The sequence below is a fragment of the Aureococcus anophagefferens genome, assembly GCF_000186865.1.
Source record: "Aureococcus anophagefferens unplaced genomic scaffold AURANscaffold_18, whole genome shotgun sequence".
In the NCBI taxonomy this organism is placed as follows: domain Eukaryota; class Pelagophyceae; order Pelagomonadales; family Pelagomonadaceae; genus Aureococcus; species Aureococcus anophagefferens.
Window position 1 is genome coordinate 505975 of NW_008705578.1, and position 15660 is coordinate 521634.

The window sequence follows — 15660 nt, forward strand, 5'->3', positions numbered from 1 at the left end:
AGCCCGCCCGGCGCCGGCGCCGCCGGCGCCCAGCCGGCCGCGGCGGGCGGCCCGCGCGGGAACGGGATCGACGCGGGCCGCGCGGCGTAGGCCTGCGGCCGCGGCTCGTAGTCGAAGGGCGTGCTCTGGTGCACGTGCCTGCGGTGCCGGCCGCTGCCGTGGCTCGGGCTGCCGCCGCCGCCCTCGAGGCCGTCGAAGTCGTTGACGTCGTAGAGCGGCGGCTCCTTCTTGCCGCTGCGCCGGCGCGACAGCACGTACGCGACGGCTGCGGCGACGCCGCCGACGGCGAGCAGCGGGAGCATCATGATGGACGTCGTCGGCTGCTACTCGGTGCGACCATCGTGAGCATGCCTAACTAGGATGTCGTTGCAGCCCAAGTTTGTGTTGTCGCTAGCACGACGCCATATGGGCAGACACTACTAAATGGGCAGCATCTACGGGCAGCGCGTCACAACCTAGAAAAGCTGCCCTAGGCGCATGCGGCGGGCGGGCGCGCTGCCTCTGGTGCTCCTGGTGTGAGCAACGCGACCGTTCATGCAGCGGTTCGTGCTGCCGCTGATCCTCGCCTTCATACCGCGCGCGGCGCCGACGACGCTCGTGTCCGTGCTCGTCTACGAGCAGCCTTCGTACGTCGCGCACTGCCTGCGCAATCTCGAGTACTTCACGACGTCGAGCACGCCCGTCGCGGTGCACGTCTCGGCGCGCGCGCCGCCCGAGACCCTCGCGGCGGCCGAGGCGGCCGCGGCGCGCGCGACGCGCTTCCTCGTGAACCCGACCCGCTACGCGACGGCCCACGCGACGGGGGCGATCCTGCTGGGCCACGTGGCCAACGTCGCGCACGCGCAGCGCGCGGGTGTCGTTTTCGGCTTCGTCCTGCTGCACGCGTCGACGGCGCGGTTCTTCGCGCCGGGCGTCGAGGCGTACGTGGAGGCGGCCCGCTACTCGCGCATGGCAGCCCTCCACCGGCCCGCGCGGCGGCGGCGGCTCGGCGCGCTCAATCTTTTCGCCGCGGCGCGACGGCGGCTCCGCCTCCGCGGAACGCGGCGAGCACACCTGGGCCAGGTCGAGAGTCCGTTCCTGCGCCACCTCTGCGGCGCCGGGTCCGCGGCGAACGAGGTCTACCGCAAGCACCGCTGGTTCGTCGACGACGTCGTCGGGCGGCCGGGCGACCAGTGCGCGGTGGCTTTCTCTCAGCACGAGGGCTTTTTTTCGCCGGCGGAGGTGGTACACGCGTTCCGCGCGGCCGTGGCCAACGCGACGTCGCAGGGCCAGCCCGCGGCCGCGCGGATCCTGGCGACGGCGCAACATTCGCCGTCGTGCGAGGAGCTCTACCTCCAGACCTGGATTTACCGGCGCCACCGCGACGACTACGACGCGGCCACGAAGGCGCGGCCCGACGCCGACCGCGTCTGCGAGATCTACGGCCCGCGCGGAAGGACCGTCGGCGCGGCGGAAGCTCTCGCCTGGCGCCTCGCGCGCGACGTCCCCAAGGCGTCGCGGCCGTTCGCCGTCAAGCGTTGGAGCGGCGAGGCGCGCGACGACGCGTTCCTCGACTGCCTCGGCCGCGCGGACCTGGCGTCGGCGGCGGCCGGCGGAGGCGGAGCCGCGGCGACGTGGCGCGCACAGAGGGACACGCTCGCGTGCGTCAACGCGACGCGCGTGCCGCTGGAGGGCCTTGTCGCGGACGCGGGGCCCGGGCGCGCCGCGCCGCTGCGGCTCAAGCTCCGGCTGCGGCAGCGCGCCTCCGTTTTGGGTTCCGCTGACCCGTTCCCCGACCTCGAGGCGGCCGCCCGGCAGCTCCAGGCCTGGGTCGACGAGCGCGCCGGCCCGGACCGGTCACTGGAGGACTCCGGCCGATCGGGCGTCTCGTCGTCCTCGAGGCCCTCGCCGGGCGAGAGGCGGCGGCGCAAGGCGCGTTCGGATTCCGCGTACACGCCGGCCGATGAACCCACCGAAGAGCGGTATTGGCGGCTCAGTAAAGAAAACCACACGTATCAATCGTCGGCCGGAACGCAAATTTAGCCTGTTGAACTTAGGGGTTTACTTTCGAAAGTGGCAGCACCGCTGCATTGATTCATGCTGACTTTCATGCGAGCGCTCGAGCGCGCGACGCTCTCGGGCGTGCCGAGCCTCCTGCTGACCGACGTACTCGTAACACACGTCTTCAGGCTTACACGACGTCTTGGGAGTCGTCCTGCGAGCTCTCGACCGAGTAGCGGAAGCGCGCGAGCGAGAAGGGCGCGGCCGCCGCGGGCGGCGGGCTCGCCGGCGGCGGCGCGGTCCAGTCGTCGCAGACGCGGCTCGCGAAGGCCTCGAAGCCCGTCGGCGCCGGCGGCGCGGGCGCGGGCGCGTCCGCGTCGTCGTCCGCGCCGGGCGACGGCGGCGCGGAGCCCGCGAAGGCGAAGGCGTTGAAGTCGACGGGCGCGGCGCGCGGCTTCTTCCTCGGGCCCGGGTTCTCCTTGTCCGGCGACGGCGCGACGCGGTTCGGCGCGCGCAATCGCGGCGGCGACCGGCCGGCCCCGTTCGCCCCGAGCTTCGCCGGCGGCACGAAGGGCCGGAAGACGCGCGGCGCGGGCGGATCCTCGAAGAAGTGCGTCGACTTCTCGCCCGTCTTCGGCGGCGGCGCCGGCGCCGGCGTCGGCGGCCGCGGCGGCGGCGCCGCGGGCCGCGGCCGCGGCGCCGCGGGCTTCGGCGCCGGCAGGTAGGACTCCATCGTGTTGCGCTGCGGCAGGAGCTCCGTCGCCTTGGCCAGCGACCGCTGCGCGAGGGACCGCGCGTCGCTCGCCGCGAGCGGCGCGCCCGTCTCCGGGTGGAGCTCCGCGCGCGCGATGCCCGCGGCGACGCCCGCGTCGAGCGGCGCGCCGAGGAAGTCGGGCCAGGGCCCGTGGGCCCGCGCCGCCGCCTCCGGCAACGGCGCCAGGTGCACGGCCGCGCGCCGCCGCCGGTCGTAGACCATCTGGTGGCCGAAGGTCAGCGCCGCGCGGTCGACGCGCTGCTCGTAGTCGTCGGGGCACGCCGCGCACTCGTAGCGCAAGGCCCGCAGGACCTTCTTCCGGTCCTTGTAGCGCGCCACGAGGCGGTGCGCGTTCTTGATGCCGACGCCCTTGACGGCCTCGACGTAGTCGCAGCCCGCGAGGGCGCACATGGTCACGAACATGTCCTGCGTCCAGCCCCGGACGTCGAGCGCGTTGACGCCCGGGCCCGCCGCGAAGAGGTCCGCGAGCACGACCTGCTGCGCGCTGCCGTCGGCGTCGAGCTTGAAGAGCACGCGCGGCACGCCGTAGGCGAGGTTGTCGCTGTCCTCGCTCACGATCGCCGCGGCCTCGCCGGACCGCGCGAGCTGCGCGAGCTGCGCGTCCGCCTCGTAGGGCGCCACGAGGAAGTCGACGCGGTCGCCCCAGCGCGCGGCGCAGGCGTCGACGAGCTGCTTCGCCATGACCGGCGTCACGTCGACGCACTTGGCGTACCACTTGCGCGCCTCCTCGTGCGAGTCCTCGCGCGCCTTTTGGCTCGCCATCGCCTTGGCGTGCTCGCGCTTGCCGCGCCGGCTCGCCTCCTGGGCGGCCTTGGCCGGCAGCGCGCCGCCGTCGAAGACGAGCAGGGGCTTCACCTTGTAGTGGAGCAGCAGCGCGACGCGGCCCATGCAGAACTCGATGTGCTTGTCGCTCGCGCCGCCCGCGCCGAGCTCCGACGCGCAGGCGTGCACGCCGCGGTGCAGCCACGCGTAGCCGTCGACGGCGACGACCTCGTGCGCGTAGCGCGACACGTGCACCGTCTGCGTCGACCCGCGGAACATGGGGAGCAGGCCCGAGACGCCCATCGGTCTTGGTGGGGTGCGCGGCGCGGGTTCGGCGGGCGTTTCCACGCGTCGGTCTGGCTCGTTTGCGGGAGCGGGCGCGGCGCGGCGCGGTTTGGCGGGCGTTTAAACGCGTCGGCCTGGTTTGTGTAACCCTCGAGCGGCTCGGCGACGGTGTTTTTGGTGTCGTATGGCGTTTGTGGGGTGCGCGCGCGGTGCCAACGGCGTCGATTGCGAGCACGCGCGCGTCTCGAACGCGGCTCTTGAAACACGGATAGTTGCAGTTCAAGAATTCTGAGCAAATCTTTTGGACAATGCTCACTCCTCGCGCTGGGCAGCGGCAGCCTTCCGCGGTCTGGGCGCGGGTTGCGGCGACGCGGGGGTCGGTAGCCGAAGAACTGCGCCGCGGGGCGCGACGCGCGAGCCCCCTTTGACCTCCCGTGACGCCGAGCGGGTCGGAAATCTCAGGTCCAGCATGGCTGGGTCATGTTTTAAGACCATGTGCCGCTGCCTCGCGCTCCTGACGATCTCGGGCGGGGTCTCGGGGCTGCGGGACGCGCGCGACGCGCGGGACGAGCGGCAAGCGGCCGTCTTCGAGACGTCGTCCTTCGAGCGGGCCGCCGAGCGCGCCGCGGTGCGCGACGCCCGGGACGAGCGGCAAGCGGCCGTCTTCGAGACGTCGTCCTTCGAGCGGGCCGCCGAGCGCGCCGCGGTGCGCGACGCCCGGGACGAGCGGCAAGCGGCCGTCTTCGAGACGTCGTCCTTCGAGCGGGCCGCCGAGCGCGCCGCGGTGCGCGACGCGCCGAAGAAGAGGCGGCTCCAGACCTCGTACAGCTTCGCGGACAAGAGCGAGCTCGAGACGGCGGTGGACGCGTGGATCGCGGACGCGGACGCGGCGACGACGACGTACGGCCACATCTCGACCTGGGACACGTCGGCCGTGACGGACATGTCGGAGCTGTTCGAATGGGATCGCTCCTTCAACCAGGACATCGGCGGCTGGGACACGTCGGCCGTGACGGACATGAGCCGCATGTTCTACAGCGCTGACGCCTTCAACCAGAACATCGGGGCCTGGGACACGTCGTCCGTCACGGACATGGGCTCCATGTTCGAAGGTGCTGACGCCTTCGACCAGGACATCGGCGCCTGGGACACGGCGTCCGTGACGGACGTGAGCTACATGTTCTACGATGCTGAGGCCTTCGACCAGGACATCGGCGCCTGGGACACGTCGGCCGTGACGGACATGCGCTGGATGTTCTCCTTCGCCGACGCCTTCGACCAGGACATCGGCGCCTGGGACACGTCGGCCGTGACGGACATGAGCGGCATGTTCTCCGCTGCTTTCGCCTTCAACCAGGACATCGGCGCCTGGGACACGTCGTCCGTGAGGAGGATGGGCAGCTACCACAGCGGCATGTTCACGTATGCGTACGCCTTCAACCAGGACATCGGCGCCTGGGACACGTCGTCCGTGACGGACATGAGCTACATGTTCATGGACGCTAGCTCCTTCAATCAAGACATCGGCGCCTGGGACACGTCGTCCGTGGCGGACATGAGCCGCATGTTCGGCGACGCTTACGCCTTCAACCGGGACATCGGCGCCTGGGACACGTCGACCGTGACGGACATGAGCCACATGTTTTTGTTTGCTTACGCCTTCGACCAGGACATCGGCGGCTGGGACACGTCCAAGGTGACGACCATGCACGAGACGTTCCGCGCTGCTCGCACCTTCAACCAGGACATCGGCGCCTGGGACACGTCGGCCGTGACGAACATGGGCTGGATGTTCGACGATGCTGTCGCCTTCAACCAGGACATTGGCGAGTGGGACACGTCGTCCGTGACGAGCATGTGGGCCATGTTCAGCGGGTCTAGCTCCTTCAACCAGGACATCGGCGGCTGGGACACGTCGTCCGTCACGGACATGCGCTTCATGTTCATTTACGCTTCCGCCTTCGACCAGGACCTCGGCTGGTGCATCTCGAGCAGTGTCTCGGCAACCGACTTCGCCACGTCTGCTGGCTGCACGGTCACCAAATGCGGCGTCACGTTCTCGTCGACCTGCCCGTACACCTTCGCGGACAAGAGCGAGCTCGAGACGGCGGTGGACGCGTGGATCGCGGATTCGAGCGCGGCGACGACGACGTACGGCCACATCTCGACGTGGGACACGTCGGCTGTGACGGACATGTCGGAGCTGTTTTGTGGTAATTCGTACTGCACGCATTCCAACACGAACGTGGCGTCCTTCAACGACGACATCAGCGGCTGGGACACGTCGTCCGTGACGAGCATGAGCTGGATGTTCGCGAACGCTCAAACCTTCGACCAGGACATCGGCGGCTGGGACACGTCGCCCGTGACGAGCATGAGCTACATGTTCTGGAGTGCTGACGCCTTCAACCAGGACATCGGCGCCTGGGACACGTCGTCCGTGACGAGCATGAACGCCATGTTCCACGGGGGGAGCGCTGCCGTCTTCAACCAGGACATCGGCGCCTGGGACACGTCGTCCGTGACTGACATGACCTGGATGTTCACTATGGCTCTCGCCTTTGATCAGGACATCGGCGCCTGGGACACGTCGTCCGTGACGGACATGAGCCACATGTTCTCCGGCGCTGATGTCTTTGACCAGGACATCGGCGGCTGGGACGTGTCGTCCGTGACGAACATGCACGACATGCTTAGCGCTGTAGCCTTCAACCAGGACATCGGCGCCTGGGACACGTCGGCCGTGACGGACATGGGCTACATGTTCTGGCATGCTTACGCCTTCGACCAGGACCTCGGCTGGTGCATCTCGAGCAGTGTCTTGGCTGGGCAGTTCGCCGTATCTGCTGGCTGCACGGTCACCGACTGCGGCGTCACATTCTCGTCGACCTGCAGAGAGCCCACGCCAAATCCCACGCCGAAACCCACCAAGAGCGAACTTAGGACCGCGGTCGACGCGTGGCTCGCGGACGCGGATGCCGCGACGCTGACGTACGGGCACATCTCGACGTGGGACACGTCGGCCGTGACGGACATGTCGGAGCTGTTCAGATTTACAAACTTCAACGCCGACATTGGCGCCTGGGACACGTCGTCCGTGACGACCATGAGCTGGATGTTCGAGGGTGCCAACAACTTCAACCAGGACATCGGTGCCTGGGACACGGCGTCCGTGAAGGACATGAACGGGATGTTCTCCTATACTCACGCCTTCAACCAGGACATCGGCGCCTGGGACACGTCGTCCGTAACGGACATGAGCTGGATGTTCGAAAATGCAGCCTTCGACCAGGACATCGGCGCATGGGACACGGCGTCCGTCGCGGACATGAGCGGGATGTTCTACAGAGCTTCCGTCTTCGATCAGGACCTTGGTTGGTGTGTCTCGAGCTCCGTCTCCGCTTCAGACTTCGCGACCTCGTCTGGCTGCGCCGTCGCCGATTGCGGCGTCAGCTTTTCGAACCAGTGCACGCACCGACCGACCCCAAAGCCTACGCCACTCACCCCGAGGCCCTCAACGCTTGAGCCCACGGCCTCCGTCCTGGTGATCACGAGCATTGGCACCGCGTCTACGTGCGTCCACGGCATCGAGTGCGAGCTCCTCTGGGTGTACCGCGGCCACGGCTGCGCGACCGTCGAAGTCACGGTGACCGACCCGGACGGGAACGAGGTCGGCTCGCAGACCATAGCCAATGACGGGCAGCAGATGCAGGTCGTCGCCGGCGACGCGGGTTCGAACGAATTCACGCTCACCCTAAAGTGCACGGACGACGGGTCTCTCGTGGATTCGATCGATTTTCAGGTGTCGTTTACTCCCGCGCCGACGGCCACGCCGACACCTAAACCGACTCCCGCTCCAACCACCGCGATTCCGTCTGCGACGCCGACGACGAGCGGGCCGACGACCTCCGCGCCGAGCGGCGCTCCGAGTGGCGCTCCGACCGCCGCCCCTTCGACCGCTCCGACGGCCTCGCCGTCCAGCTTGCCCAGCGCCGCGCCGACGCGGCCGCGGTGCCTACCCGGCAAATATAGCGATGACGGCTACGTGCCGCTCGATGGCGCGTGCAAGCCCTGCGCTGTGGGCAAATTCGCCAACGAGCCCAGGGCCACGACCTGCGAATTATGCCCGTACAATACCTATTCCAACGCGCCCGCCGCGGACGTCTGCACGGATTGCCCCGCCGGCAAGATCTCTGGACTCGGGCAGCGACTCTGCTCGAACTGCCTCCCCGGCGAACGCGAGGTCGTCGTCGGCGACGGTAACATCACCTGCGCGCCCTGCGAGAACGGCACGTTCAGTCCACTGGGGTTGTTTTGCGAGGTCTGCCAGCCCGGCTATTTCACGGCCGATTCCATCGAATGCCGCCCCTGCCCCGCGGGCGAATTCTCGGACAAGCCCTTCAGCACGGCCTGCGAAGCGTGCGCGCCGGGCCGTCGACAGCCCGCGGCCGGGCAAATGCAGTGCGAGCGCTGCCCGGCGTCGACGTATCAGCCGCAGAGCGGCCAGCTTGGCTGCGACCGCTGCTCGTCCTTCCAGCTCGGGCGCACGTCCCGTCAGGGCTCGACGACCTGCGACTTCTGCGAAGAGGGCCTCTACCTCGCGGACGACGACACCGCGGTCGACGGCTCGAGGTGCGTCTCCTGCCCCGATCACGCGACCTGCGCCGAGGGAACCACCATCGAAACGATCGCGGTGCACGACGGCTGCTGGCGGACGACGCCCGGCTCGTCGAAGGTCAGGAAGTGCTTCCGCGAGGACGCCTGCGTCGGCGGAGCGGGAAACGCTTCGCGATGCGCGGACGGCTACTACAAGACGCTATGCGCAGCCTGCGAGCGCGATTTTTACCGCGACATGTCCACTGGCCAGTGCCACGCCTGCGACGCCGCGGCAGCAAGGAGGTTCCGCCACTTTTTCGGATTTCACGTGTTGCTCCTCGTCCTCTTCCTCACGTCGCCGTTCCTGGTGATGCACGCGGTACGCAAGGCAGTCCGCAGAGCCGCCTCGAGGCAGCTGCCAGCGGCTTCGTCGCCGAAGAGCCCGAGCAAAGTCAGCAAGATCGCTCCGCTCTACACGGACCTGGACGACGTCGCCGCGGCCGAGCCCGATCCCGAGCCCGAGCCGGCGCCGGGCGAGTACGATAGCGACGACCACACGACGATGACCCTGCCCCCCGACGGCGCTGTCACCGACGCCTTCGAGCACGAGGCGCCCGGCGGGGGCGCGTTCTGCGAGCACGCGACGATGACCCTGCCCCCCGACGGCGCCGTCACCGGCGCCTTCGAGCACGAGGCGCCCGGCGGGGGCGCGTTCCACGAGCACGCGACGATGACCGCGCCCCCTGACGGCGCCGTCGCCGGCGCCTTCGAGCACGAGGCGCCCGGCGAGTACGATAGCGACGACCACACGACGATGACCCTGCCCCCCGACGGCGCTGTCACCGGCGCCTTCGAGCACGAGGCGCCCGGCGGGGGCGCGTTCTGCGAGCACGCGACGATGACCGCGCCCCCCGACGGCGCCGTCACCGGCGCCTTCGAGCACGAGGCGCCCGGCGAGTACGATAGCGACGATCACACGACGATGACCCTTCCGCCCGACGGCGCCGTCACCGGCGCCTTCGAGCACGAGGCGCCCGGCGGGGGCGCGTTCTACGACGACGACGGCGACGGCGCGGCGGCCGAGGCGCCCCTTCCGGGGACCGAGCGCGCGACGACGCCTCGGGATGTCCACGCGCCCCAAGCCGAACCCACGTTGGCGGAGCTGAATCGCCGCGTCGGCCCCTACGACTCGGAGGAGGAGCCGCCGCCCGTGGGACCGCCGAAGACGCCGCGGGCGAGGCCCGCCGTCGCCTGCGTGCGATCCGTCCCGGAGAGCGTCGGCGACGAGGCCATCGTCGAGGCCGCGTCCGTCGCGACGGGGTCGACCTTCCAGCAGATCCGCCGCACGAAGCGCGACGCCTTCGTCTATCTCGTCGTCGCGGGCGACGACCTCGCGGACGCGTTCCGCATCGGCGACGCGACGTACGCGGTCACCTGGAGCCTCGAGGGCGAGGCGAGCTCCGCGGCGGACCGCGCGGACCGCATCCTGGAGCCGGTGCGAGAGAGTCTCGAGGCGTCTATCGCCGACGCGCTCGAGAAGTCGTGGGGCATGGACCGCTTCTTCGAGCGGTTCGTCGCCGCCCTCGAGCTCAAGCTCGCCGACGTGCCGGACTTGGCCGATCTGCGGCTGGTCTTCGAGATCCTCGACGGCATGCCGACGCTCGCGTCTCTGAGGCTCGATCTCGTCCTCGACGCCGTTCGTTCCGCGTTCCCGAGCCTCGAGCCGCCGCAGCTCGACGGGCTCCTCGAGGTCCTCCGCGAGGTCCTGCCGAATCTCCCGGAGATCGTCGACCTCGACGCGCTCCTCGCCGCCGTCCGCGCGGCTTTCCCGTCTCTGAAGCCGCCGCGCTTGCTGGACCTGCTCACCATCCTCGACGTCAAATACCCCTCGTTTGAGCGCTTCGACTCCGACGCCATCGTCTCTGCCATCGAGGAGGCGATCATGGCCAAAGTCAAGATCCTCGTCGTTTTCCTCCAGACGATGTCGTACCTCCCAGACATCTACTATCACGTGTACTGGCCCGATCAGCTGACGCGAGTCCTTAGCCTGTTCAATCCGCTGAACCTCGACCTCTTCTCGTTGATCCACCTGGAATGTATGGTCAAGAAGCTTTCGTTTTACGACCGGCTGTTGGCCGTGACGATCGGACCAGTCCTCGCGTCGGCGGCTCTCGGAACCGTCGCCGTGGTTTCGAAGACCAGGTCTGCCAAGTGCATAGACCTCTTCCTCAAACTTTGTTTCTTCGTCTTCAGCTCCACGTCGACGTCGATATTCCAGGCGTTCGCCTGCGACGACTCCTTCGACGACGGGCGCAGCTTGCTCGCGTGCGACTACTCGATTTCCTGCAAGACGTCCAAATTTAGGGCCTTCAGTGCCTACGCGATCATGTGCGTCTTCGTCTACCCCATCGGTATCGTGGCTCTGTTCACGACGCTGGTGGTCGCGCGCCGCCGCGCGATCGACCCCCCGCTCGGCGACGACGGCGCGCGGCGCGTCCGCCTCGAAGAGACAGAGACCGTCGAGCGGTGCGGCCGCGCGTCCCTCGCGGAGCAGAGCAAGAACGCGCAGCGCCGCGCGGGCGACGACTCCACGCTGAAGAGCATCGGCTTCCTCTGGATGCACTACCTGCCGATGTTCTGGTGGTTCGAAATAACGGAGAGCGTCCGCCGCCTCCTCGTCACGGCCGTCGCGGTGACCGTCCAGCCCGGCTCCTCGACGCAGCTCGCCTACGGCCTCTTGACCGCGGTCCTATCGCTCGCGCTCTATTCGATCGCTCGGCCCTTTTCGAACCACCTCGACAACGCTCTCGCGATCGTCGCTTCCATGGTGCTCGTGCTCGCCACGTTTTCCGGCCTCTTGATCTCGGCCGAGGTGACCAAGGACGAGAGCTGGTCCGTGGTCGGAGTCGGCGCGGTCCTCGCGGGCCTCACGGTCGCGGTTGTCGTCCTGAGCGTCGCCCTGGTGCTCCTTCAGGCCAAGGCTTTACTCCAGAAGCTCGTCGCCACGAAGGAGCGCTACTGCGCGCCGTCCTGAAATCCACAGCGTCAAATTACGGCCGTAAAAACGAAAGCGCAGCGACCAACCCCCACTCGAGATCCCCCCAAAAGATAAGTCTAATGCCACCCGCGCCGGGGGCGCTCTTACGAAAAGAACGCGGACCGTCGCGCGGGTCGGGTCGGGGGAGGGGGGCGTACAAAAAGGGGACCTACGCGTCCGCGGTGGCGACGGCGTAGAGCTGGGAGCCCGTGCAGACCGAGCCCTCGTTCTCGCAGAACTTGCCCGAGCCGACGGAGTTGCGCGCGAGCACGCGGACGTAGTAGCCGCGCTCCTCCGTGAGGCCCGAGATCGTGATCGACGTCGACGTCGTCGTGATGGAGCCGCCGTCCGTGCCGTCGAAGCCGTCCTTCTCGTTCCACTCGACCTCGTACTCGATGATCGCGGAGCCGCCCGTCGACTCGGGCAGCGAGCTGCCGAGCGCCGTCGGGCACTCGGCCGGCGACGCGTCGAAGGCCGAGCAGGGCACGCCGTGGTGCGGCACGCGCGGGTAGAGCCACTCGACGTCGACCTCGCCGGCGGACGTGCCCGCGGCGACGGAGATGGACCGCGGGATGCCCGCGACCTGGAGCGCGGGCGCCGCGGACATGGTCGCGGACGCGGTGCCGTAGCCCGCCGCGTTGATGGGCAGGACCCGCACGTAGTACGTCGTACTCGTCGTGAGCTCGTCGATGGTGTAGGACATGGCCACGGACGCGTCGACGTCGACGGTGCCCTTGTGGGGCGACGCGGAGAGCGAGTTGAAGCTCGACGACGTGTCCCACTCGACGCGGTACGACGACACGTCGTCGCCGCCGTCGTCGGCGGGGTACGCGTAGCCGATCGTCAGCATGGAGTCGGACGTGATGCCGAGCTCGACGTCGCTGGGCGCGCCGCTCTCCTCGTAGGGCGCGGCGCTCGACGGCGCCGTCGACTGGGGCGTGCCGTAGCCCTGGCTGTTGCCCGCGGAGACGCGGACGTAGTACTCCTGGCCCTTGGTCAGGGACGAGATGGTCTTGTAGAAGGGCGAGCCGCCGTCGAGGTAGCTCACGGTGACGCTCTCCGTCGACGCAAAGGCCGCGTCCGTCGCGTACTCGACGAGGTAGGACGTGATCTCGTCGCCGCCGTCCCACGTCGGGCTGCTGAACTGGACGCGGAGCTGCGTCGCCGACACCGTCGACAAGACGACGGACGTCGGCGCGCCGGGCGTCGTCATGGGCTTCATGGCCGAGTCCGTCGCCTGGGGCAGCGAGTAGCCGACGCTGTTGATCGCCGTGACGCGCGTGTAGTAGAGCAGGCCGTTCTGGAGGCCGCTGCCGTCGGACGGCACGACGTGGGACACGCCCGTGCAGTCCGAGTAGGTCTCGCCGGCCTGCCACTGCGTGAGCGTGACCGACGCGCCGGCGCCGCCGATCGTGCCGTTGTAGTCCTCGAGCGAGTTCGTCGACAGCGAGAGCGCGAAGTCGTTCGTCGACGACGCGGGCGAGTCGTCGAGGAACGTGACGAACCAGGAGAAGCCGTTCGTGTCGTCGGGGCCGTAGCGGCTCACGTTGACGCCGGCGTCGATGAGCTCGTCGAGCGCCTCGAGCTTCGACTCCACGGAGCCGGAGAAGTCGAGGCGGCCGCCGCTCGAGCAGTAGCCCGTCTCCTCCTCGCAGAAGACCTCGGACGTCGCGGACGTGCCGCGGCCGCCGTGGACGCGCGTGACCTTGGCGGCCGTCTTCGACGTGCCCAGGAAGATGCGCGCCTCGTCCGTGGCGGGGTTCGTGAGGTTGAACGTCGTGCCCGACGGGTCGAGCAGCGACACGCGGTAGACCTCGCCCTCGTGGCGCTGGCCCTCGACCTGGATGAGGTCGTTGTCGAAGAGGATGCCCGCGAGGGAGCCCGACGCGACGACGACGGAGGAGTCGTTGGTCAGCTGGAACGTCCGCGCGGACACGGCGCCGGACGAGACGAGGGTCTCGTAGACGCCCGTCTCGTCGAAGGCGCTGCCGACGGCGTCGTAGGGGATCGGGTCCGTCGTGTAGGACTGGCCGGACACGGAGAGCGTGAGCTCGAAGGTGCCGTCGACGATGGGGTTCGTCGCGCCCGTGCCCGCGGTCTCGACCTTCCAGACCGTCCGCTTGTTCGCCGTCGGGCAGTAAAAGTCCTCGCGGATGGGGTCGTCGAAGGTGTCCGTCGGGTCGAGCTCGACGCGGTAGTGCGAGATCTCCGCGCCGCCGTCGCTGAGGGGCGCGTCGAAGGACACCGTGAGCGAGTCCGAGTCGCCGTCGTTGACGCCGACGGTGACGTTCGACGGCGAGTCGGGGATCTGCTGGGGCACGAGGTTCGACGCCGACGTGAGCACGGGGCCCGCGCCGTAGGCGTTGACCGCCGAGACGCGAACGTAGTACTCGATGCCCGACTCGAGGCCGTTGATCGTGTAGCTGAGCTGGTCCGCGTCGACGACGGCGGAGCCGTAGCGCGCGGGCGCCTCGCCGACGACCGTCGCGTCCTCCTTGAGGCCCGTGATGTCGTCGACGGCGTTGTCCGCGCCCGTGATGGAGAACGAGTAGGACCCGCCGGAGACGGCGCTGTAGAGGTAGGCGACGTCCTTGAAGAGCGCGGGCTGGTCGCCGACGTCCGTCGAGAACGTGACGCGGTACTCCATGCCGGCCTCCGTCGCCGACGGCGCGTAGGCGGACGCCGAGACCTCGACCTGGCCCACGGTGGGCAGGAGCTCGAGGGCCTCGGCGACCTGCGCGGCCGTCGCCGTCGCGGGGATGTAGTTCGAGTACGCGCTGCCGTCGAAGCCGAGGCGGAAGAAGCCCTTGACGGGCGTCGTCGTGTCGTTGACGGCCATCTGCGCGTCGGTCATGTCGCCGTAGATCGTGATGATCTGGACCTCGGCGTTGCCGAGGGACCGCGCGCCCGCGACGAGCTCGGAGACGTCGACCTCGAGCGACTCGGACACGGAGCTCTCGGCGACGTTGATGGGCACCAGGTCGCCCTCGTTGAGGTCGCCGTCGGCGCAGTCGGAGAAGACGATGGTCCAGGCGTAGCCGTGGTAGTTGTTCGTCGCCGTGCGCTGGACGTCGAGGGGGCCCGCGACGTACTCGGAGTCGTAGGGCGCCTCGGCCGTGTGGCCGAGGTTCATGAGCGACGACCGGATCAGCGAGCTCGCGGCGTCGTAGCCGACCTTGGACGTCGTGACGCCGTAGGTCGTCGCGTCGCGGCCGTTGCTGAACTGCATGACGAAGCCCGCGGTGCTCGAGGGCGTCGTGTCCTGGTCCCAGGTCGCGCGGATGAGCTGCTCCTCGCACGTCGCCTCGGCCGTGTACCACTCGACGAGGTAGGAGACGATGGGCGAGCCGTTGTCGCCCTCCGACAGGCTCGAGTTCGTCGCGTTGCCCGGGCCGAGCCACGAGACGTCCAAGTCCGTGATCGGCGCGCCCGACTGCTCGTCGGCCGTCGACACTTCCAGGGTCGTGCAGCGGTCCGGCGCGGCCGCGGGGGCCGTCGGGTTCGACGCCGTCGCCCAGGCGCTGGTGCCGACGGTGTTGACGGCGGCGACGCGCACGTAGTAGAGCGTGCCCGCGCTCAGGCCCGTCACGTAGACCATCGACGGCCCGTCCTCGTAGAGAGCCGCGGCCTCGACCTCGGACGCCGAGACGTTGAAGACCTTGGGGCTCGAGAACGTGCCGGAGGTGTCGTACTCGATGAGGTAGTGGCTGAGGTTCGTGCCGCCGTCGGACAGCGGCCGCTCGAATTCGAGCTGGAGCTTGTCCTTGCCCGCGAGGTGCAGCGTCGCCGACGACGGCGCGAGCGGCGTCTGCTCGGCCGTCGTCGCGAAGAGGATCTCGGACCACGTCGGCACGTCGTCCTCGTCGAGGGGGTCGTAGAGCTCGTTGCGCGCGGCGATGCGGAAGTAGTAGGTCGTGTTGATCGTGAGACCGGACACGACGTAGTCGTAGGGCGGCGTGCCGGAGATGGTCGCGCCCTCCGCGAGGCAGTCGCCGTAGCCGGCCGTGTCGCACGTCGCGGCGTCCGTGTCCGCGTCCGCGAAGGAGACGGCGTCGTCCCACTGGATGGAGTAGCCGACGATGGTGCCGGACACCGTCGCCGGCGGGTACCAGAAGACCTGGATCGTGTCGCCGGACAGGACCTCGAGGCTGAAGCTCGACGGCGCGTCGGGCGCGCGCTGCGGCGTCGACGAGCCGACGGCGGACCAGGGGCCCGGGCCGAGGTC

General features: G+C 69.0%; 3 protein-coding genes across 3 annotated transcripts in view; 1 reads left to right on the plus strand and 2 right to left on the minus strand.

The window, feature by feature from the left end:
- Window positions 1-2902: 2902 nt before the first annotated feature.
- On the minus strand, window positions 2903-3820 carry AURANDRAFT_29882 (hypothetical protein; the record flags this gene model as incomplete). The annotated part of the gene is made up of 1 exon (XM_009041049.1): window positions 2903-3820. A coding segment is annotated over one exon (918 nt), but the record flags the coding sequence as incomplete, so codon positions are not given.
- Window positions 3821-8172: 4352 nt separating this feature from the next.
- On the plus strand, window positions 8173-11432 carry AURANDRAFT_72082 (hypothetical protein; the record flags this gene model as incomplete). Its single annotated transcript, XM_009041005.1, has 1 exon — window positions 8173-11432. The coding sequence occupies one exon, from the start codon at window positions 8259-8261 to the stop codon at window positions 11430-11432; it is 3174 nt and encodes a 1057-aa protein (XP_009039253.1).
- Window positions 11433-11604: 172 nt separating this feature from the next.
- Window positions 11605-15660, minus strand: part of AURANDRAFT_72083 (hypothetical protein) — a gene marked incomplete at both ends in the record, with an annotated part of 64044 nt that continues 59988 nt past the window's right edge. The window contains one exon of the mRNA XM_009041048.1: window positions 11605-15576. Within this exon, the coding sequence (XP_009039296.1) occupies window positions 11605-15576 (3972 nt within the window). The remainder of the gene's footprint in view (window positions 15577-15660) is intronic.